The sequence below is a fragment of the Thalassophryne amazonica genome, chromosome 5 (assembly GCF_902500255.1).
Source record: "Thalassophryne amazonica chromosome 5, fThaAma1.1, whole genome shotgun sequence".
Classification (NCBI taxonomy): domain Eukaryota; kingdom Metazoa; phylum Chordata; class Actinopteri; order Batrachoidiformes; family Batrachoididae; genus Thalassophryne; species Thalassophryne amazonica.
In genome coordinates this window covers 123,141,630-123,165,760 of record NC_047107.1, presented here as the reverse complement: position 1 = coordinate 123,165,760, position 24,131 = coordinate 123,141,630, and the positions used below count along the sequence as shown (strand labels likewise).

Sequence of the window (24,131 nt, the reverse complement as noted above, 5' to 3'; positions counted from 1 at the left end):
TGCACCACTCTGCATTTAATCATTAGTGATTGATCTCTGCTCCCCTCCACAGCATGTCTTTTTCCTGGTTCTCTCCCTCAGCCCCAACCAGTCCCAGCAGAAGACTGCCCCTCCCTGAGCCTGGTTCTGCTGGAGGTTTCTTCCTGTTAAAAGGGAGTTTTTCCTTCCCACTGTAGCCAAGTGCTTGCTCACAGGGGGTCGTTTTGACCGTTGGGGTTTTACATAATTATTGTATGGCCTTGCCTTACAATATAAAGCGCCTTGGGGCAACTGTTTGTTGTGATTTGGCGCTATATAAAAAAATTGATTGATTGGTTTTACCATATTTACAGTACTGTGCAGAGGTATGGGGTAATACTTATAAAGGTACAACACAATCACTATCAGTAATGCAGAAAAGAGCTATAAGAATTATTCATAATACTGGCTATAGAGATCATACAAATCCACTACTTTTACAATCCAAATTCTTAAAATTCACAGACTTGGTTCGTTTTCAAACAGTACAAATTGTGTATAAAGCAATAAACAATTTACTTCCAGCAAATATTAAAAATATGTTTTTTAACAGATCAGGGGATTACAGTCTGAGGGGGAAATTTAATTTAAAGCATCAGTGGGCACGAACAACATTAAAAGGTTTCTGTATTTCTGTCTGTGGGGTGAGGATGTGGAACAGATTGGGAGTGGGGCTCAAGCAATGTCCAAGCATAAACCAGTTCAAACAGCGGTACAAAAATATGGGTTTTTTTCTAGGTATAGGGAGGAGGAAGGGTAATGAGGGTTAGGGTGTTTTTGTTTTTTGCTTCGGCTTGTAAATATATAGTATTTTGTATGTAAGTAGGTATGTGTAGGTGTATATATATATATATATATATATATATATATTGATATCAGTTTAGGTGTGTAGGAATCTATGTGTATATGTGGCAAAGGGTATTACTGGTTGTGGGGAAGAAGGGGTAGGGATAAATAAGATGATGCTTCACCCTACCCCTTTTCGGACATGTTGGGTACACAGTAGGAACTTTTTTGTTGTTGTCTTTACTGATCTATCTTGTAATTGTTGTTGTATCAAATGTTCGAAATAAACAGTTTTCATTCATTCATTCATTCATTCATACATGCCGATAACTGCTGGTAATCTCGTTCACATAAAATCCTTAGAAGATTGCCTTGCAGCAGTGAGAAGTTGGATGTCTAGAAACTCCCTACTTTTAAACTCTGATAATACTGAAATGATGGTTCTTGGTCCAGTGAGACATCGGCATCAATTTGACCAGTTAACACTCAGCCTCAGCTCATGTGTCATACATCACACTGACAAAGTGAGGAACCTTGGGGTAATTTTTGTTCCTTCGTTGTCCTTTGGCCTCCATATTAGAAATATTACTAGGAATGCTTTCTTCCACCTGCGAAATATAGCAAAGATTCGTCCCATCCTGTCTATGGCTGATGCCGAGACCCTGATCCATGCATTTATCTCTTCTAGATTGGACTACTGCAATGTTCTATTTTCTGGTTTACCGCAGTCTAGCAGTAGGGGTCTCCAATTGGTTCAAAATTCTGCAGCCAGACTTTTGACACGAAGCAGAAAGTTCGACCACATTACACCCATTTTGGCATCCCTTCAAAGGCTTCCTGTCCCAGTGAGATCAGATTTTAAGGTCCTGCTACTAACCTATAAAATTATTCATGGACTGGCACCTCCCTACCTAGCTGACCTAATTAAACCTTACGTACCGGCCCGGGCTTTACGTTCTCAGGGTGCAGGACTACTTTGTGTCCCTAAGGTGAATAAGAAGCCTGCGGGTCACAGAGCTTTCTCTTATCATGCCCCTGTTCTGTGGAATGATCTCCCTGCGTCAATAAAACAGTCAGATTCTGTGGAGACTTTCAAGTCCAGACTTAAGACGCACTTATTTTCCCTTTCATATGGCTAGCATACTGGTACAGTTTTGTTTTACGCTTTTTACTCTTAATTCATTTTATTAGTAATTGGAGCGGGCCGCGGCCTCAACTTTACCTAAATTCTGGGTCTTTTAGTGAAGTTTAGGGCTAGTGGCCGGCAATCACCTTAGTATTTCTTCTGTTTTTCTTGTTGTTTAATGCTGGCAAATTATACAGTATTTTTTTGTCTTTCTGATGCCTGATACTGTTTTTCTTCTCTCTGTTTAAGGTGCAGCTCCATCCAGAGACGGGAGTTGTATTTGTGTTGGCGATCCTCCTGTCCTGTGCGCCAATAGCATTTCTTGTATATTCGTCCGTGAATTGTTCTGTAATTTATGTTTGTAGCATGGCCCAAGCAGAGGGTCACCCCTTTGAGTCTGGTCTGCTTGAGGTTTCTTCCTCAGAGGGAGTTTTTCCTTACCACTGTTGCTCTGGGGGTTGGTAAGGTTAGACCTTACCTGTGTGAAGCGCTTTGAGGCAACTCTGTTGTGATTTGGTGCTATATAAATGAAAATAAACTGAAAAATTTAAAGTGAATTAATCTTTTGTGTGGAGATAATTATTTTGCCACAAGCAACTGTTGAATTTAAAACAACAAAAAGTTGTGTAATTTCCGACGGTACATGAATGCAGCATCAGCAGGAGCTGCTGCGTGCGCATATTATTTTGTATTAAATATAACAATATGAGTGTAGGAATGACAATCCAGTCCTTCTGTACATGTGGCAACGGGTAGTTGAATCAAAATGATTATATAAAGAGCTGTTCTGGAAGGAAGAATTCACATTGTGGATCATGTGAGTCAATACGTGCGTTCACACGCACTGATTAATTTACTGCTCTGATATATTCAACCATCTTTACACTTATATTTAGGGCCCGAGTAGGCAACGTCCTACGAGGACCCTATTGTAATTGCGCTGTTTATTATTATTATTTATTATTATTATTCTTACTCTTGAAATCGAAATTTCGGCCTCTTCCCATGCTCAAAAACTCACCAAACTTTCCAAAGTCGTCCGGCCGGATCCGAAATTCGATATTTTGGGGGCTTCACACATGGTCGCAGAAAAATCGCAAAATAGCGCCCCCTAGAAATGTTCAAAAAACCCCTCCGCATTGGGCTTTCTTCGTCGGTACACATATTTACCATGCCAGGACCCACGAAAAAGTCTCTTACTGTCATGGTGAAATATCAACAGGAAGTCGGCCATTTTGATTTTAAGTTTCGATTTTGAGCAAATTTTTACCATTTTTGGCCATTTCCACTACTTACATTTGAACGAACTCGTCCTAGGGATTTCATCCGATCGACTTCAAATTTGGTCAAAATCATCACAACACAATGGTGATCAAAAGATTCTAATTAAGTCAAAAGGCGTGGCTGCTAGGGGTCGTCAAACTTTGGCGAGCTTTTCGGAGCACGCCATTTCACTTCGAACGGCTGTCACGCCCACATACTTCATCGTATATCCTTCAAACTTGCTGGACATGATGAGGGCTCCGCCCTGAACGTCTACATATCTTAAGTTCCCACCTGCACCATAGCGCCCCCCGGTGGTGGCGGGAAATGTCCTATTTTTACTTTAAGAGGTCCTGATGTCACATACTTAACCCAATCAACTTCATTCCACTTTTAAAACATGCAGAACAAATTGGTGAACATAGCCGATAAACGCTGTGAAGTTACGAGTAACGGCGTCCGTGTGGCGGCGTACTGAATATTGCCCATTCGCCATGAAATTACGTTCTTCCTTTTGACGGCTTTAATTTTGTCACATCATCATGAAAATTGATACACAGGACGAGCACGACAACATCTTATAATTCATAGGGGCATCGCCCATGGGCGGGGCAAAATGCCTCAATAGCGCCCCCTTGAAACTTCACATGTATGATGACGGTTGGCCCCTGAACACACCCGGCCCCTCTGTTTGTACACTGAGCGCCCCCTAGTGGATGAATAATCAACATGTCATAACTCCTTTATGCACTGTGTGATTTGTTTAAAATTTTAACTATGTGATGAGTGGTTGCCCCTGCATGCACATGCCCACATGTGCTCACAAGGGCACCCACTGGCCTGGGTAGGCGGTTGCGCGGAACGAGGGCCCGTATATGACTGCTTGCAGTCCTAGTTATATTTATTCTCCCTTCTGACAGTTTTCTGTTATAAATCAGCATATATGCCTTAGAACATAATACAGTGATACATCAGTGACCACAGCGCACTATTTTTTTTTTTTATTGGAGCAAGACGGCGCGCGCCGTGTGTCGACAGACAGTGTGAATTCTGATAATGATGGAGATGATCCCTCTTTTGTTCTGGACGAGGAACCAGAGCAGGTGGTCCACTGATGTGTGCACAGATCCTGTTTGCAGTTTCTCCAGGACTCAGGTGCTGTGAGCTCCGTCCCAGCGCATTTTTTACTTTTTCCCTTCGTTCAGGAATCGTTGTGTACCGTGTGACTGGGCCATTACCTATCGGTTTAGCTCAGCTTGGCCAATAACATCGGGTGACCAAACGTCCTCCCAAGCCGTGTTGTTTTTCACGTCCTGTACTGGTCGTCCTGTTTTTTTTTTTTTTAGAAAGTGATGAAAATGTCCTGGGTTTCATTGTGTTTCATCTTTGAGTAAACTTCAAGCATCATTTGAGTATCTCATTGCCGGAGCAAGTGTCGTAGTTTTCGGTGATCAAAATATGCCCACCATACACAAATGCTGAAGTTGGTCCACGTCCTGCCTGTCCCGTTAACAGCGGTCACTTGTCATTACGTTCTGTCCGACTCCGGAATCACAGAAGCGACTTCCTCAGTGAGACTGGCTGGTGTCCCACATGTAGCATCTTATTTTAGCATGATGCAACGCTGCAGCACAAACCACAAACATGGCCGGTCCCACAGTTTCGGGAGAGAAAACATGCTTTATGAAGAATTTTTTTGTGGCCAAATGAAAGGAAAGGATAAAATCAATCAATCAATCAACTTTTTTCTTATATAGCGCCAAATCACAACAAACAGTTGCCCCAAGGCGCTCCATATTGTAAGGCAAGGCCATACAATAATTATGAAAAACCCCAACGGTCAAAACGACCCCCTATGAGCAAGCACTTGGCTACAGTGGGAAGGAAAAACTCCCTTTTAACAGGAAGAAACCTCCAGCAGAACCAGGCTCATGGAGGGGCAGTCTTCTGCTGAGACTGGTTGGGGCTGAGGGAAAAAACCAGGAAAAAGACATGCCGTGAAGGGGGGCAGAGATCGATCACTAATGATTAAATGCAGAGTGATGCATACGGAGCAAAAAGAGAAATAAACAGTGCATCATGGGAACCCCCCCACAATCTACGTCTAAAGCAGCATAACCAAGGGATGGTCCAGGGTCACCCGATCCAGCCCTAACTATAAGCCTTAGCGAAAAGGAAAGTTTTAAGCCTAATCTTAAAAGTAGAGAGGGTATCTGTCTCCCTGATCTGAATTGGGAGCTGGTTCCACAGGAGAGGAGCCTGAAAGCTGAAGGCTCTGCCTCCCATTCTACTCTTACAAACCCTAGGAACTACAAGTAAGCCCGCAGTCTGAGAGCGAAGCGCTCTAATGGGGTAATATGGTACTACGAGGTCCCTAAGATAAGATGGGACCTGATTATTCAAAACCTTATAAGTAAGAAGAAGAATTTTAAATTCTATTCTAGAATTAACAGGAAGCCAATGAAGAGAGGCCAACACGGGTGAGATATGCTCTCTCCTGCTAGTCCCCGTCAGTACTCTAGCTGCAGCATTCTGAACCAACTGAAGGCTTTTTAGGGAACTTTTAGGACAACCTGATAATAATGAATTACAATAGTCCAGCCTAGAGGAAATAAATGCATGAATTAGTTTTTCAGCATCACTCTGAGACAAGACCTTTCTGATTTTAGAGATATTGCGTAAATGCAAAAAGGCAGTCCTACATATTTGTTTAATATGCGCTTTGAATGACATATCCTGATCAAAAATGACTCCAAGATTTCTCACAGTATTACTAGAGATCAGGGAAATGCCATCCAGAGTAACGATCTGGTTAGACACCATGCTTCTAAGATTTGTGGGGCCAAGTACAATAACTTCAGTTTTATCTGAGTTTAAAAGCAGGAAATTAGAGGTCATCCATGTCTTTATGTCTGTAAGACAATCCTGCAGTTTAGCTAATTGGTGTGTATCCTCTGGCTTCATGGATAGATAAAGCTGGGTATCATCTGCGTAACAATGAAAATTTAAGCAATACCGTCTAATAATACTGCCTAAGGGAAGCATGTATAAAGTGAATAAAATTGGTCCTAGCACAGAACCTTGTGGAACTCCATAATTAACTTTAGTCTGTGAAGAAGATTCCCCATTTACATGAACAAACTGTAATCTATTAGACAAATATGATTCAAACCACCGCAGCGCAGTGCCTTTAATACCTATGACATGCTCTAATCTCTGTAATAAAATTTTATGGTCAACAGTATCAAAAGCAGCACTGAGGTCCAACAGAACAAGCACAGAGATAAGTCCACTGTCCGAAGCCATAAGAAGATCATTTGTAACCTTCACTAATGCTGTTTCTGTACTATGATGAATTCTAAAACCTGACTGAAACTCTTCAAATAGACCATTCCTCTGCAGGTGATCAGTTAGCTGTTTTACAACTACCCTCTCAAGAATCTTTGAGAGAAAAGGAAGGTTGGAGATTGGCCTATAATTAGCTAAGATAGCTGGGTCAAGTGATGGCTTTTTAAGCAATGGTTTAATTACTGCCACCTTAAAGGCCTGTGGTACATAACCAACTAACAAAGATAGATTGATCATATTTAAGATTGAAGCATTAAATAATGGTAGGACTTCCTTGAGCAGCCTGGCAGGAATGGGGTCTAATAAACATGTTGATGGTTTGGATGAAGTAACTAATGAAAATAACTCAGACAGAACAATCGGAGAGAAAGAGTCTAACCAAATACCGTCATCACTGAAAGCAGCCAAAGATAACGATACATCTTTGGGATGGTTATGAGTAATTTTTTCTCTAATAGTCAAAATTTTGTTAGCAAAGAAAGTCATGAAGTCATTACTAGTTAAAGTTAAAGGAATACTCAGCTCAATAGAGCTCTGACTCTTTGTCAGCCTGGCTACAGTGCTGAAAAGAAACCTGGGGTTATTCTTATTTTCTTCAATTAGTGATGAGTAGTAAGATGTCCTAGCTTTACGGAGGGCTTTTTTATAGAGCAACAAACTCTTTTTCCAGGCTAAGTGAAGATCTTCTAAATTAGTGAGACGCCATTTCCTCTCCAACTTACGGGTTATCTGCTTTAAGCTATGAGTTTGTGAGTTATACCACGGAGTCAGACACTTCTGATTTAAAGCTCTCTTTTTCAGAGGAGCTACAGCATCCAAAGTTGTCTTCAAAGAGGATGTAAAACTATTGACGAGATACTCTAACTCCCTTACAGAGTTTAGGTAGCTACTCTGCTCTGTGTTGGTATATGACATTAGAGAACATAAAGAAGGAATCATATCCTTAAACCTAGTTACAGCGCTTTCTGAAAGACTTCTAGTGTAATGAAACTTATTCCCCACTGCAGGGTAGTCCATCAGGGTAAATGTAAATGTTATTAAAAAATGATCAGACAGAAGGGAGTTTTCAGGGAATACTGTTAAGTCTTCTATTTCCATACCATAAGTCAGAACAAGATCTAAGATATGATTAAAGTGGTGGGTGGACTCATTTACTTTTTGAGCAAAGCCGATAGAGTCTAATAATAGATTAAATGCAGTGTTAAACTGTCATTCTCAGCATCTGTGTGGATGTTAAAATCGCCCACTATAATTATCTTATCTGAGCTAAGCACTAAGTCAGACAAAAGGTCTGAAAATTCACAGAGAAACTCACAGTAACGACCAGGTGGACGATAGATAATAACAAATAAAACTGTTTTTTGGGACTTCCAATTTGGATGGACAAGACTAAGAGACAAGCTTTCAAATGAATTAAAGCTCTGTCTAGGTTTTTGATTAATTAATAAGCTGGAATGGAAGATTGCTGCTAATCCTCCGCCATGGCCCGTGCTACGAGCATTCTGACAGTTAGTGTGACTCGGGGGTGTTGACTCATTTAAACTAACATATTCATCCTGCTGTAACCAGGTTTCTGTTAGGCAGAATAAATCAATACGTTGATCAATTATTATATCATTTACCAACAGGGACTTAGAAGAGAGAGACCTAATGTTTAATAGACCACATTTAACTGTTTTAGTCTGTGGTGCAATTGAAGGTGCTATATTATTTTTTCTTTTTGAATTTTTATGCTTAAATAGATTTTTGCTGGTTATTGGTGGTCTGGGAGCAGGCACCGTCTCTACGGGGATGGGATAATGAGGGGATGGCAGGGGGAGAGAAGCTGCAGAGAGGTCTATAAGACCACAGCTCTGCTTCCTGGTTCCAACGCTGGACAGTCACAGTTTGGAGGATCCAAGAAAATTGGCCAGATTTCTAGAAATGAGAGCTGCTCCATCTAAAGTGGGATGGATGCCGTCTCTCCTAACAAGACCAGGTTTTCCCCAGAAGCTTTGCCAATTATCAATGAAGCCCACCTCATTTTTTGGACACCACTCAGACAGCCAGCAATTCAAGGAGAACATGCGGCTAAACATGTCACTCCCGGTCCGATTGGGGAGGGGCCCAGAGAAAACTACAGAGTCCGACATTGTTTTTGCAAAGTTACACACCGATTTAATGTTAATTTTAGTGACCTCTGATTGGCGTAACTGAGTGTCATTACTGCCGACGTGAATTACAATCTTACCAAATTTACGCTTAGCCTTAGCCAGCAATTTCAAATGTCCTTCGATGTCGCCTGCTCTGGCCCCCGGAAGACAATTGACAATGGTTGCTGGTGTCGCTAACTTCACATTTCTCAAAACAGAGTCGCCAATAACCAGAGTTTGATCCTCGGCGAGTGTATCGTCGAGTGGGGAAAAACGGTTAGAGATGTGAACGGGTTGACGGTGTACACGGGGCTTCTGTTTAGGGCTACGCTTCCTCCTCACAGTCACCCAGTCAGCCTGTTTTCCCGACTGCCCAGGATCTGCCAGGGGGGAACTAACGGCGGCTAAGCTACCTTGGTCCGCACCGACTACAGGGGCCTGGCTAGCTGTAGAATTTTCCACGGTGCGGGGCCGAGTCTCCAATTCGCCCAGCCTGGCCTCCAAAGCTACGAATAAGCTGCACTTATTACAAGTACCGTTACTGCTAAAGGAGGCCGAGGAATAACTAAACATTTCACACCCAGAGCAGAAAAGTGCGGGAGAGACAGGAGAAGCCGCCATGCTAAATCGGCTAAGCGCTAGTAGCTACGCAACCTAGCGGATTCCTAAAAACACACAAAGTGAATAATGTGTAAATAATTTAGAGGTGATTCAGCAGAAGGAGTGCCCCAATCAAGGCACCAAACAGGCCATGAAGCAGCACAGGCAACGCACGACAACAGCGAACGCACGACAACGGTGCTAAAATAAAATAAAAATCGACTAAACACGCTGTGGAGCAGCACAGATAACGCACGACAACAGTGCTAAAAAATAAATAAAAATAAATAAATAAATAAAAACGAAAGCGTTAGCAAGCTAGTTAGCTTGCCAACGCTGATGAAAGTTAGCTGATAACAGTGCTCCGTCGCGATGTTTCGACCGTTAGAGGTCTTCCCTAGGCGTTGGAGCACAGTAAAAAAGTTAAAAAAAAAGTAAAAAGGTAAAAAAGTAAAAAAGTCTTGAAAAAGACTGTTAGTTCAAGTCCAAAGCAGCAGGTAGCAGTCTCTGTGTAAACAGTCCCAACAGAGAGCCAAAATTCTGATGCAATCTCACTCCGAAGACCAAGTGTGTGTCCAACTTACACATCTGTGATGGCACCATCAATGCATGGTTAGATCCATGTTTTGAAAACCATTCTCACACCGTGCGGGGCTTCATTCAGTACCACTTTGTACTGAATGAGAACAATGTAGCCAGTGTTTTAAAGAGTATTTTACAATACTTAATTGTTAGATTAAATTGCAACATGAAGGCTATCAGTGAATTAAAAAATTGCCTTTTTGTCAAAACCACGAAAAGTACAAAAACCACCCCCCACAAAAAGAAAAAAAGAGAAAAGGAGCAAAAGTAACCTGAGTTTATAATTTCTTCTTTTTTTTTTCCTGAGGATCCTGAGGAGGTCCATGCGACTCATAGATCAACTGTGATCCATTACAAAACTAAACCAAGATCCAGAATATATTATGGAACTGAGATCCAGCAGAATATTTGGCAACTATCAAGATTTAACTCAAAAGGTTGTGAGAGGATGTTGATGAAATTTGTTGAGCAGATGGACAATGTCCTAGAAAATGAAGGATTTTCTTCTAAATTGGATCTGGAGCATATGCGGCCTTGACAGAGGTACACGTTCTCTGAGTGCCTTCTACTTTCTTTCTTTTTTGCCACGGATGAGCCAGCTGGCTGGACAACAGTCATGTGACATTTCATTTCTGACAGATTCCTTCAGTTGTACTGTCCCAATTGTAACAAAACCTGCTATGAGTATTACACATAGTAACCCCAAGAAGCCTATTGATTTGGGGGTCAAAAGGTGGAAGGTCAAGGTCACTGGAGTGTACTTTTGTAAAAATCTTGTGAGGGCAGTAACTTCTTTCCTAACTGCCTGACTGTCACCAATCTTGGCATGTGTGTCAGCAGGGTGCCCCTAAGACACCTGTTGATTTGGGGGTGAAAAGATCAAAATCACTGAAGTGTACTTTGTAAACGCTTTCTGCAGAAAAGTGACTCTTGTCAGCGATAAGCTTATCAACGCTTGTCCAGGGCACCGTGGGTTACTGCAGATGGTGCACTAGTTTGCTAAAATATAGCGTCCATCAATGCAGGCAACGGTTTAACATGCAGCCTCCTTTACCTTGATCAGCTCATAGATGTTGGCTGGGTCACAGGTGGTCAAGCTGCTCAGGATGATCAGGATCTCTCGGCTGGTGTGTCCAGGCATGTGCCTTCATGCAATGAAAAGCACAAACTGAGTGGCATCTCTCATTATTGCACAAGTTGATCTGAAGAGGTGCAGAAAAAAAGAGTTTGGACCTACTTAAGAGTCTGTGCAGCCAGGCTGAGAGAGTTGTAGAGAGATGGCTCTCCCACACAGATAGTGTCCACCGCTTTCTTCACTGCAGCAATGTGCTTCTTCGGGTTTCCTGGCGGTGAAGCAAAACAACAACAACACGTTAATATAAATCTACAGTAAGCAACAAGAGGACGTGGTGGATGACTGGGCCACTTGTAGAATTGTCGTAAAATCCATCAAATCAGCCTCAATAAAAACCTCTGATGTTCATGTTAAACAAAAAGTGCACTCAGAGGGCACATGATCCACAATCATGCAATTTTTCACTGGGATTTGGAGCATACTGCATAAAAAACTGTACCAAACAGTGATCTGTGTATGGTAATAGTGTGAGGTCTGCTGATATTGTTCTGTTCACATTCATTTTTAAGGCAATTGTGCAAAATGAAACATAAAAACTTCAGACAGAATGTTCAGGTACATTCCATATTTTTTAATTCTTCACAAGTCTTTTGTTCGACATCTGGATGAGATTACTGGATAGGAAAGTACCGTACTTTCAACAGTATCGTGAGGAAAGTGTACCGCTACTCCACCCCTATGTGACATCCAAAAAGGAACAACACATTGAAGAGTGTAATAACTAAGAATTTGAATACTAAATCCAACAGACCCCTTTAGTGCCAATTTAAAACACGAGGCAACATTTTTGTTGCTTTGTGCAGCAAACACTACTGGGATAAAGGGGTTTTTGTTGTTATTTTTTTGCACCCATTTACTGGGGGGAGGGAGGGGTCGCCACAGCAGATCTGCATATACCTTTTACACCAGATGAACTTCCTAATATAACTCCAGTTCTACAGAGAGAAACACACTTGTAGCTCCTCTAGTTCCTAAGTAGTCTCCCACCTGAGTCCTAGTCAGCACCCCCCCCCCCACCCTGCTTAACTTCTGACGGGAAGATAAAAGTAAAGTAACATGACTGCACTACTGGAATAAAGTTATTCACGTATATTGACTGTATATTTTTCACAACACACACTGACAGACATCAGATATTTATGATTCTCACCTGCCAGGTCAGTCAGCCGCTCGGCTCGTTTATTCTTTGTTGTGATAATGCCCATCTGAAAAAAACAAAACAAAAATAATACAATTCACTACACATAACAAAATATGTGTACGAAAGAATACACGGAGAACACAATAAAGTGAAAACAATTATATCCATTGTGTTCCATCCATAAAACAAAAACCATTGTGTACTGGCCATTGAGCCTGGCCGGGCATAGCCCAAAAAGGCAACATGGACCTTCCATCTCCACCCTCTGGTCTCACCACCCACTGGGGTCTGCTACACTGTCCCATGGATGGTAGTGAAAGTCAAGGGCTTCGACAGATCAGACCCGGGTGGCAGAGGTTAGCTCTGGGGGGTGTGGAACATCACCTTGCTGTGGGGGAAGGAGCTGGAGCTTGTGCAGGAGATGGAGCACTACAAGTTAGATCTGGTGGGCCTCGCCTCCACACACAGCCTCGGCTACAGAACCAGGATGTGAGGCACCGGGCATGTTTGGGGATACTCACGAGTCCCCAGGTGAGCACCGCTGCGTTGGAGGTTACCCCGGTAGATGAGAAGGTCGTTTCCTTCTGCCTTTGGGTAGTGAGGAGGGGAAAACTCTGACTGTTGTTTGTGCATATGCACCAAACAGCAGTTTGGAGTATTCAGCCTTCTTGTTCTGCTGGGGGGACCTCAACGCACGTGTGAGCAATGACAGAGACACCTGGAGAAGTGTGACTGGGAGGAACGGCCTCCCTGATTTAATCCAAGCGGCTGTTTGTTATTGGACTTCTGTGCTAGTCACAGACTGTCCATAACGAACACCATGTTCGAACATAAGGATGCTCATAAGTGTACATGGTACCAGAGCACCCTAAGTCTGAAGGTGGATGATCGATTTTGTGATTGTATCATCTGATCTAAGGTCACATGTTCTGGAGTTCAGAACATGTGACCTCAGACTAACAGTTCTTCAAACGCAAATTAAAGTGTCTGGTCTGTGTTTACAAGAACTTCAGTCTGGCATTAGACTTATTTATGATTCTGTTTACTGTCGGGCTCATAGATAATGACTGGTCAACATGTACACCAAGATACTTAACCATCAAAACTCAACCATCAAAAATCAGTGATCAGATCAGCTGATCTGATCACTGATGGCTGTGAGCCCGTTTTAAGTGAGTGAGTGAGTTTCAATCCGAATGTGCTGTTTATGAGATAAGACTCATTAATGACTCATTTAGATAAGATTAAAATAAAACAGTGGAAAACACTGCGGGATATGTAGTTACAATTAAGGAGGAGGAAAAAAACCCACTGGTTAATTTACAATTTAATGTTAAATTACAACAGAAATTTGTTGTTTTGGTCAGTGATGTTTTCTGATAAAGACAAAATAAATATTTGCAACAAATGATACAACATGCTATAAAACAGGCACAGAACTGATAATTACACATACCTGACTGATAGGATTTTGGTCAAAATACTCCTCCACAAACAATTCCATCAACTGATAAGAAGAAGAAGAAAAACAACTGAGCAAATACTTTTGAAGTCATCATGAGAGCAAAATCTGAAGGGTTTGATATAAAACTAACCTTTAGAGTAGAAGTGAGACGATTTGGCTTCAAGTCCTGTTCTTCCATAGCTTTTGAACAGTCTATCACCACATAGAGGTGACGCATCTAAAAGGCAAGACAGAAACAAACACATTTTTGCAACACAGCTGCCTTCATCACAAGCCGTCCTCATAGTTTTGGATTGTCTGATTGAAAATAAACAGTAGCTGGTCCATTTGACTTTATCTCTTGTAGGTAATGTGGCCAAGAATGGATGGGGGTCCCAGTCATGCATGACAGCACTGTAAACAATGCCAAATGATGTAACGACACTATGTCTAACAGCCTGAATTGCTTATTCAGTAAATAAAACTTTTCCTACCTGCAAAAATAACAGATGTTTGTGAAAGGCTTATATCAGCTGGTATTATCGGCCAACCAAAATATTGGTCAAGTATATATTGGCACATAGATCTTTTTTCCTCCTTGTAGAAAGTACGAATTTCCCAATTTTATGAAACAGGAGTATAACTTTAGCAAGTAGAACTGTAGATTTGGAATAATTTCCAAAAGTTATAGTACAGATACGGGAGGAAGAAAACACTCACCATTCCAAGCCGCACTTGTCCATGACTCTCTAATACCCTATATGAGGGAAAACAGCGGCAGTTTGGGATGAGAACATTTTGAATAACTGTAAGACGTCTTCTTGAATCTGAGCAGTACAACCCCTGGCACAAATTATGGAATCACCGACCTCGGAGGATGTTCATTCAGTTGTTTAATTTTGTAGAAAAAAAGCAGATCACAGACATGACACAAAACTAAAGTCATTTCAAATGGCAACTTTCTGGCTTTAAGAAACACTATAAGAAATCAGGAAAAAAAATTGTGGCAATCAGTAACGGTTACGTTTTTAGACCAAGCAGAGGGGAAAAAAATATGAAATCACTGAATTCTGAGGAAAAAATTATGGAATCATCCTGTAAATTTTCATCCCCAAAACTAACACCTGCATCAAATCAGATCCGTTTGTTAGTCTGCATCTAAAAAGGAGTGATCACACCTTGGAGAGCTGTTGCACCAAGTGGACTGACATGAATCATGGCTCCAACACGAGAGATGTCAACTGAAACAAAGGAGAGGATTATCAAACTCTTAAAAGAGGGTAAATCATCATGCAATGTTGCAAAAGATGTTGGTTGTTCACAGTCAGCTGTGTCTAAACTCTGGACCAAATACAAACAACATCGGTAGGTTGTTAAAGGCAAATATACTGGTAGACCAAGGAAGACATCAAAGCGTCAAGACAGAAAACTTCAATCAATCAATCAATCAATTTTTTTATATAGCGCCAAATCACAACAAACAGTTGCCCCAAGGCGCTTTATATTGCAAGGCAAGGCCATACAATAATTATGTAAAACCCCAACGGTCAAAACGACCCCCTGTGAGCAAGCACTTGGCTACAGTGGGAAGGAAAAACTCCCTTTTAACAGGAAGAAACCTCCAGCAGAACCAGGCTCAGGGAGGGGCAGTCTTCTGCTGGGACTGGTTGGGGCTGAGGGAGAGAACCAGGAAAAAGACATGCTGTGGAGGGGAGCAGAGATTGATCACTAATGATTAAATGCAGAGTGGTGCATACAGAGCAAAAAGAGAAAGAAACAGTGCATCATGGGAACCCCCCAGCAGTCTACGTCTATAGCAGCATAACTAAGGGATGGTTCAGGGTCACCTGATCCAGCCCTAACTATAAGCTTTAGCAAAAAGGAAAGTTTTAAGCCTAATCTTAAAAGTAGAGAGGGTGTCTGTCTCCCTGATCTGAATTGGGAGCTGGTTCCACAGGAGAGGAGCCTGAAAGCTGAAGGCTCTGCCTCCCATTCTACTCTTACAAACCCTAGGAACTACAAGTAAGCCTGCAGTCTGAGAGCGAAGCGCTCTATTGGGGTGATATGGTACTACGAGGTCCCTAAGATAAGATGGGACCTGATTATTCAAAACCTTATAAGTAAGAAGAAGAATTTTAAATTCTATTCTAGAATTAACAGGAAGCCAATGAAGAGAGGCCAATATGGGTGAGATATGCTCTCTCCTTCTAGTCCCCATCAGTACTCTAGCTGCAGCATTTGAATTAACTGAAGGCTTTTTAGGGAACTTTTAGGACAACCTGATAATAATGAATTACAATAGTCCAGCCTAGAGGAAATAAATGCATGAATTAGTTTTTCAGCATCACTCTGAGACAAGACCTTTCTGATTTTAGAGATATTGCGTAAATGCAAAAAAGCAGTCCTACATATTTGTTTAATATGCGCTTTGAATGACATATCCTGATCAAAAATGACTCCAAGATTTCTCACAGTATTACTAGAGGTCAGGGTAATGCCATCCAGAGTAAGGATCTGGTTAGACACCATGTTTCTAAGATTTGTGGGGCCAAGTACAATAACTTCAGTTTTATCTGAGTTTAAAAGCAGGAAATTAGAGGTCATCCATGTCTTTATGTCTGTAAGACAATCCTGCAGTTTAGCTAATTGGTGTGTGTCCTCTGGCTTCATGGATAGATAAAGCTGGGTATCATCTGCGTAACAATGAAAATTTAAGCAATACCGTCTAATAATACTGCCTAAGGGAAGCATGTATAAAGTGAATAAAATTGGTCCTAGCACAGAACCTTGTGGAACTCCATAATTAACTTTAGTCTGTGAAGAAGATTCCCCATTTACATGAACAAATTGTAATCTATTAGACAAATATGATTCAAACCACCGCAGCGCAGTGCCTTTAATACCTATGGCATGCTCTAATCTCTGTAATAAAATTTTATGGTCAACAGTATCAAAAGCAGCACTGAGGTCTAACAGAACAAGCACAGAGATGAGTCCACTGTCCGAGGCCATAAGAAGATCATTTGTAACCTTCACTAATGCTGTTTCTGTACTATGATGAATTCTAAAACCTGACTGAAACTCTTCAAATAGACCATTCCTCTGCAGATGATCAGTTAGCTGTTTTACAACTACCCTTTCAAGAATTTTTGAGAGAAAAGGAAGGTTGGAGATTGGCCTATAATTAGCTAAGATAGCTGGGTCAAGTGATGGCTTTTTAAGTAATGGTTTAATTACTGCCACCTTAAAAGCCTGTGGTACATAGCCAACTAACAAAGATAGATTGATCATATTTAAGATCGAAGCATTAAATAATGGTAGGGCTTCCTTGAGCAGCCTGGTAGGAATGGGGTCTAATAAACATGTTGATGGTTTGGATGAAGTAACTAATGAAAATAACTCAGACAGAACAATCGGAGAGAAAGAGTCTAACCAAATACCGGCATCACTGAAAGCAGCCAAAGATAACGATACGTCTTTGGGATGGTTAAAGCAATATGTCTCAAAAATCGAAAATGCACAACAAAACAAATGAGGAACGAATGGGAGGAAACTGGAGTCAACATCTGTGACCGAACTGTAAGAAACCGCCTAAAGGAAATGGGATTTACATACAGAAAAGCTAAACGAAAGCCATCATTAACACCTAAAGAGAAAAAAACAAGGTTACAATGGGCTAAGGAAAAGCAGTCGTGAACTGTGGATGACTGGATGAAAGTCATATTCAGTGATGAATCTCCAATCTGCATTGGGCAAGGTGATGATGCTGGAACTTTTGTTTGGTGCTGTTCCAATGAGATTTATAAAGATGACTGCCTGAAGAGAACATGTAAATTTCCACAGTCATTGATGATATGGGGCTGCATGTCAGGTAAAGGCACTGGGGAGATGGCTGTCATTACATCATCAATAAATGCACAAGTTTACATTGATATTTTGGACACTTTTCTTATTCCATCAATTGAAAGGATGTTTGGGGATGATGAAATCATTTTTCAAGATGATAATGCATCTTGCCATAGAGCAAAAACTGTGAAAACATTCCTTGCAAAAAGACACATAGGGTCAATGTCATGGCCTGCAAATAGTCCGGATCTTAATCCAATTGAAAATCTTTGGTGGAAGTTGAAGAAAATGGTCCATGACAAGGCTCCAACCTGCAAAGCTGATCTGGCAACAGCAATCAGAGAAAGTTGGAGCCAGATTGATGAAGAGTACTGTTTGTCACTCATTAAGTCCATGCCTCAGAGACTGCAAGCTGTTATAAAAGCCAGAGGTGGTGCAACATAATACTAGTGATGTATTGGAGCGTTCTTTTGTTTTTCATGATTCCATAATTTTTTCCTCAGAATTGAGTGAGTCCATATTTTTTTCCCTCTGCTTGGACTAAGAAAGTAACTGTTACTGAATGCCACAATTTTTTTTTCCTGATTTCTTATACTGTTTCTTAAAGCCAGAAAGTTGTGATCTGCTTTTTTTCTACAAAATTAAACAACTGAATGAACATTCTCCGAGGCCGGTGATTCCATAATTTTTGCCAGGGGTTGTAGATAGTTTCTTTAAGATTAAGTAACAATTACACAACTGACAAACATAGAATTTAAATCATATAGTATGCAGCACATAATTTCTCTTCAACACTCCACCTTCATCATCATACTGTGCATGATCTCATGTCATCGTGTACACCTACCTTTTCCTTTTGGTTTGGAAAAGGATTTCTTCCACTGTGGATTTAAGTGAGCCAGATTCATCCTCCTTCAGAACTTCCCTATACAAGAACAGACGTCATTTCACATGGCAAAACCGACTACATCACTGACAGTCTCAATGTTTTAGGAGTCATGTGTTGTTTACCATGTCCTTTCATAGCCGCCTTCCCAGCGTTTAGACCTCTCAGGTTCTTCATCCATTCTGTCCTATGAAACACAGCTAAGATCCAAAAACCCAGACAACAACAACTTTAAACCATATGCACAGTGAAATATCACAATAAGTTCCAAGATAACCATCTGCTGCTGCCCCGAGACACCTATATACACTCAACAAAAATATAAACGCAACACTTTTGGTTTTGCTCCCATTTTGTATGAGATGAACTCAAAGATCTAAAACTTTTTTCACATACACAATATCACCATTTCCCTCAAATATTGTTCACAAACCAGTCTAAATCTGTGATAGTGAGCACTTCTCCTTTGCTGAGATAATCCATCCCACCTCACAGGTGTGCCATATCAAGATGCTGATTAGACACCATGATTAGTGCACAGGTGTGCCTTAGACTGCCCACAATAAAAGGCCACTCTGAAAGGTGCAGTTTTATCACACAGCACAATGCCACAGATGTCGCAAGATTTGAGGGAGTGTGCAATTGGCATGCTGACAGCAGGAATGTCAACCAGAGCTGTTGCTCGTGTATTGAATGTTCATTTCTCTACCATAAGCCGTCTCCAAAGGCGTTTCAGAGAATTTGGCAGTACATCCAACCAGCCTCACAACCGCAGACCACGTGTAACCACACCAGCCCAGGACCTCCACATCCAGCATGTTCACCTCCAAGATCGTCTGAGACCAGCCACTCGGACAGCTGCTGAAACAATCGGTTTGCATAACCAAAGAATTTCTGCACAAACTGTCAGAAACCGTCTCAGGGAAGCTCATCTGCATGCTCGTCGTCCTCATCGGGGTCTCAACCTGACTCCAGTTTGTCGTCGTAACTGACTTGAGTGGGCAAATGCTCACATTCGCTGGAGTTTGGCATGTTGGAGAGGTGTTCTCTTCACGGATGAATCCCGGTTCACACTGTTCAGGGCAGATGGCAGACAGCGTGTGTGGCGTCGTGTGGGTGAGCGGTTTTCTGATGTCAATGTTGTGGATCGAGTGGCCCATGGTGGCGGTGGGGTTATGGTATGGGCAGGCGTCTGTTATGGACGAAGAACACAGGTGCATTTTATTGATGGCATTTTGAATGCACAGAGATACTGTGACGAGATCCTGAGGCCCATTGTTGTGCCATACATCCAAGAACATCACCTCATGTTGCAGCAGGATAATGCACGGCCCCATGTTGCAAGGACCTGTACACAATTCTTGGAAGCTGAAAATGTCCCAGTTCTTGCATGGCCAGCATACTCACTAGACATGTCACCCATTGAGCATGTTTGGGATGCTCTGGACCGGCTTATACGACAGCGTGTACCAGTTCTTGCCAATATCCAGCAACTTTGCACAGCCATTGAAGAGGAGTGGACCAACATTCCACAGGCCACAATTGACAACCTGATCAACTCTATGTGAAGGAGATGTGTTGCACTGCATGAGGCAAATGGTGGTCACACCAGATACTGACTGGTATCCCCCCCCAATAAAACAAAACTGCACCTTTCAGAGTGGCCTTTTATTGTGGGCAGTCTAAGGCACACCTGTGCACTAATCATGGTGTCTAATCAGCATCTTGGTATGGCACACCTGTGAGGTGGGATGGATTAGTGCTCACTGTCACAGATTTAGACTGGTTTGTGAACAATATTTGAGGGAAATGGTGATATTGTGTATGTGGAAAAAGTTTTAGATCTTTGAGTTCATCTCATACGAAATGGGAGCAAAACCAAAAGTGTTGCGTTTATATTTTTGTTGAGTGTATTTAAAAAAGAAAAAAATAATCATCCACATTAAAAAAACTACCATTTTAATCTACCATTTGGCTTACAGGAAAAAAAAAAGAATTACCTATTTCCTGATTGGCCATGTGCACAGTTAAAAAAAACAACTCTGTAGTTTTGCAAATCCCCACCAAATTCATATAAAATGTGATGAAATTTTATGGTTCTGTTTTAAAACAGTTAAAGTTTCTGCAGGGTGGGATTTTTTTTTTTTTTTTAGGCAGGTTATAGTTTGCCATATACAACAAACACACACCTAGTGATATTTTACCGGATCTCCTTGCTGATTGGCTAGTTCAAATGACATCATCGTAGAGTTTATTTCAACATGGCAGCGCCCTCTGCAAAGTTGAACTGGACGATATTTCGTCGTATATGGTACCGGCAAAATAGTGGGTTGCGCTGTTTTGCCGGCTGTCTAAATTTATTCACGGCCGCGGTCAGGCGGGAACTCTTTATTTCACATTCATGATAGTAGCTCGATATTGGTGATTTTCATGATTGAAAATTGGCATATTTTACCATTCACTATTTTCAGGGGTGGACTGATCAAAGGTTTTGCAGACATGACACTGACAGAAAAAAAAAAACCAGGATAAACACACGTGCTGACGTGGACTTCTGCATTTTCATTTTTATTCTGTCTTGAATTTGCAGGTTTTGTTTATCATCCACGCCCTACACAGAAAATTATCAAGACTGCAAAAATTATTTCCACCATGCCCAAAATTATTTCCACTGCGTGGCGAAAAGCGCCACTGGACATAATTTCAGGCACGGTGGAAATAATTTCAGGCACGGCTATGCCACATTTTTGAGCTGCTTTTAGTGTCCGAGAATCCCTCCGACAGTAGATTTGCTGTTCCGATTCAAACGACTTCATGGCACCCAAAATGGCATTTAAAGATGAAAAATTAGCACCAACACTCGAGGACGCAGCCATGGTGGAATACCCTCTACGATGACGTCATTTGAACCACTCAATCAGCGAGAAGATCTGGTCAAATATTGCTAGGTGCGTGTTTGCCGTATCCGGCAAAATATCCACTTCGTTTTTTTGTTTTTAATGGGAAAACACACTGGATCACTTTTTTGCTTGTCTTTGAAGACAAAAAGTGTTCATGTAAAGATTAAACAAACAAAAAGTGTGGAAGGGACTTTTCTTTATACATTGTGGTCACCGAATTCAAATTTAATAATAATGTATTTTGGTGCAACTGTTACAGAATCTGGCTCAGCGCTACAAAATGTACATCATCTTCTGTCTCGGTGACTCTCGTATTTTAAAATAACATAGGTGTGCAGTTCTGCAGACTTTTGAATGAATCTGACGACATCAATAACATTTACTGTATTTTATTTTGACCCCTGAAAGAAAAAAACCTTGAAGCCACGATTTTAAAACTTAGCTACGGCATCTCCTCAAAGTTAGCATGCTGCCACTAACACTTTAAGTTGGTTATATTTTTAATATGTAAAACTACACATTAACTAAATATTTTAAAAGAAAAATAAAACAACAAAACTGACTGAGAAACGAACCTGTTTGTTGCCTCTTTCTTCTTCCTTTGCTGAGGGCGGGTTGTGATGTTCTTCTTCTTCTTCTTCTTTAAGCTTTTTACAGTGGTTGGCCACAAACCATTTCTTTGGTACATTATCGCCACCTAGCAGGTTGGAGAGTGAATCAGTCCTTCTTCTTCGTTGTCGGCATGCTTGGCACGTTCAGTGCATTGCTGCCACCCTCAGGTCAGAAGGCATATAACACCTATTAAACTTTAATAAGATAGAGACAGCACTCCTATATCTTCCAATATAAGCCACAATTTTTTAAAAAAACAGACCACCACATTCGCTCTCTCCTTTGGGGAAGCTCCATGTCCTAGTAATGTCCTCAAGGAAAAGGTACTATAACCCAAATCTGCCAAACAAATAAACATGACCCTTCTATCCTCTTCAAAGGGCATCATAATAACACACGAAGAACAGACTCAAAGACACCGCAAAAATGACAGCAACTGTCCAGATGTTTCCCAAGCACATACAGCCCACTGTTTAACCCACAGTGACCCAGCCTAAGGCTTGCCAACTTCACATCATCGTGACATGAGACCCAGTGACATATTATTCTGCTCAATAGTTGAAACAATACTGTGAAGGTGTCTTCCCTTGTTTTCAGTACAGAAGTCAGACTACCAGAGCAAGAATTTTAGCTGAGGAAGCTTCTGCGATTTGAAGCGAAACGTCCCCTGTGCAGCCTTTCTTATGGCTGTCATGCATGTTTTTGACAAAAGGTGGCAGTATTGTTAAAGTTATTCTGTTGAGTTTTGAAGTTTGCCACCATTGGGCTTCCGTAGTTGGTTAGACTTGAGCAGCAGACTAAAGTAGCACAGTAGCTTTACCTTGTTTCCACAGAGTTTTGGAAATATATGTCTGTGAGTATGACTACATGTGTTGTTTTACGCCAAATATGTTTAGTTAAAGGTCATTTTATAAAGATAAAATTAATTTGGTCGCAATTCTAATTTCTGTTAACCCGTCTATGGCATTTCCCATTATGTGTTAGCATCAAGCTAAGAAGATGTGCTATTAATATTTAAGTGTTTGCAGCAATAATGCTAGCCACATTTAGGAGCATTTTAAGCACTGTGTTATATCTGTATACATGACTGAACACACCTGTGCAACTAAAAATATTTTATTTTAATACATTTCTTTTTGTGTATTTTAGTTTTACAGTACCTTCAAGTGTGAGGCAAGAATTAAACAGGCTGAACCTGGAAGACTTCGTCTCTCATTTGGAGAACTGTTTACCTGTCTGCCAAACTAAACACTTACGTTCAGGGAGGGCAGAACAGTAAAAAGACATCCTTCTCATCACACTCTGCTGGAAAACAGACAGTCTAATCTACAGTTGCAAGTGTTGAGCATCAGAGAAGACTCAAACATGGCAACTCCTACAGAGAAAGACAATGAAGACGCATTGGAAACTAGATCAAGAAATCTAGCCAATCAGCCAGAAAGAGCAGTAAAGATGTATGCTGTTCTTGATGAACAAAGTAACCGTTCACTAGTAAAAACAAACTTTTTTGACCTTTTCAATACCAATGGACATGTAGAACCATATACCTTGAAGACATGTTCTGGCATTACGGAGGTGGCAGGAAGACGTGCAAACAACTTCATGGTCGAGTCTCTAGATGGTTCAACTTTACTCTCCCTCCCTTCTCTCATCGAGTGCGATATGATTCCTGATGATTGAACAGAAATTCCATCACCTGAAGTCGCTCATCATTATCCCCACCTTAAGACTCTAGTGGGCAAAATTCCAGAAATCGATCCAGATGCCGAGATTCTCCTCCTTCTCGGCAGAGACATTCTCTGTGTACACAAGGTCAGAGAACAGTACAATGGACTGCAGAATGAACCATATGCTCAACGTCTTGACGTTGGGTGGGTTGTAGTCGGAGAGGTGTGTCTTGGAGCAGCACACAAATCGGCCAACATCAGTGTCTATAAGACCAACATCCTACAAAATGGACGAGCTTCACTCTTGGGTCCATGCAAAAGCAACATTCAGGTCAAAGAGAGACTCAATTGCCACACTCCAAACCTGAGTCTTCAAAACGCCACGAACCATGTAGTGAAAAAAACTGATGATCTTGGCAGTCAAGTGTTTCAGAGAACACAGTATGATGATCAACCCGCTCTGTCAGTTGAAGATGAGATTTTCCTAGAAACACTTGAGCGACAAGTCTATAAAGATGAGACAAACACTTGGGTTGCCCCCTTTCCTTTTCGGTCACCACGGAACCAACTCCCATACAACAGAACTCAAGCCGCAAAACGTTTGTCGTCCCTACGCCACACTCTAGACAAGAAACCACAGATGAG

The 24,131-nt window shown here is 41.3% G+C and overlaps 1 protein-coding gene across 1 annotated transcript in view; it reads right to left on the bottom strand.

The window, feature by feature from the left end:
* gtf2h2 (general transcription factor IIH, polypeptide 2) overlaps window positions 1–21,911 on the bottom strand; it is a 35,928-nt gene extending 14,017 nt beyond the window's left edge. Inside the window, exons 1-9 of the mRNA XM_034171247.1 lie at window positions 21,783–21,911; window positions 18,433–18,507; window positions 18,269–18,346; window positions 14,296–14,332; window positions 13,727–13,813; window positions 13,588–13,638; window positions 12,141–12,195; window positions 11,093–11,198; window positions 10,910–11,000 (exon numbers count right to left, since the gene is read on the bottom strand). Of these exons, the coding sequence (XP_034027138.1) occupies window positions 10,910–11,000; window positions 11,093–11,198; window positions 12,141–12,195; window positions 13,588–13,638; window positions 13,727–13,813; window positions 14,296–14,332; window positions 18,269–18,346; window positions 18,433–18,488 (561 nt within the window). The 5' untranslated portion in view covers window positions 18,489–18,507; window positions 21,783–21,911. The remainder of the gene's footprint in view (window positions 1–10,909; window positions 11,001–11,092; window positions 11,199–12,140; window positions 12,196–13,587; window positions 13,639–13,726; window positions 13,814–14,295; window positions 14,333–18,268; window positions 18,347–18,432; window positions 18,508–21,782) is intronic.
* Window positions 21,912–24,131: the final 2,220 nt, after the last annotated feature.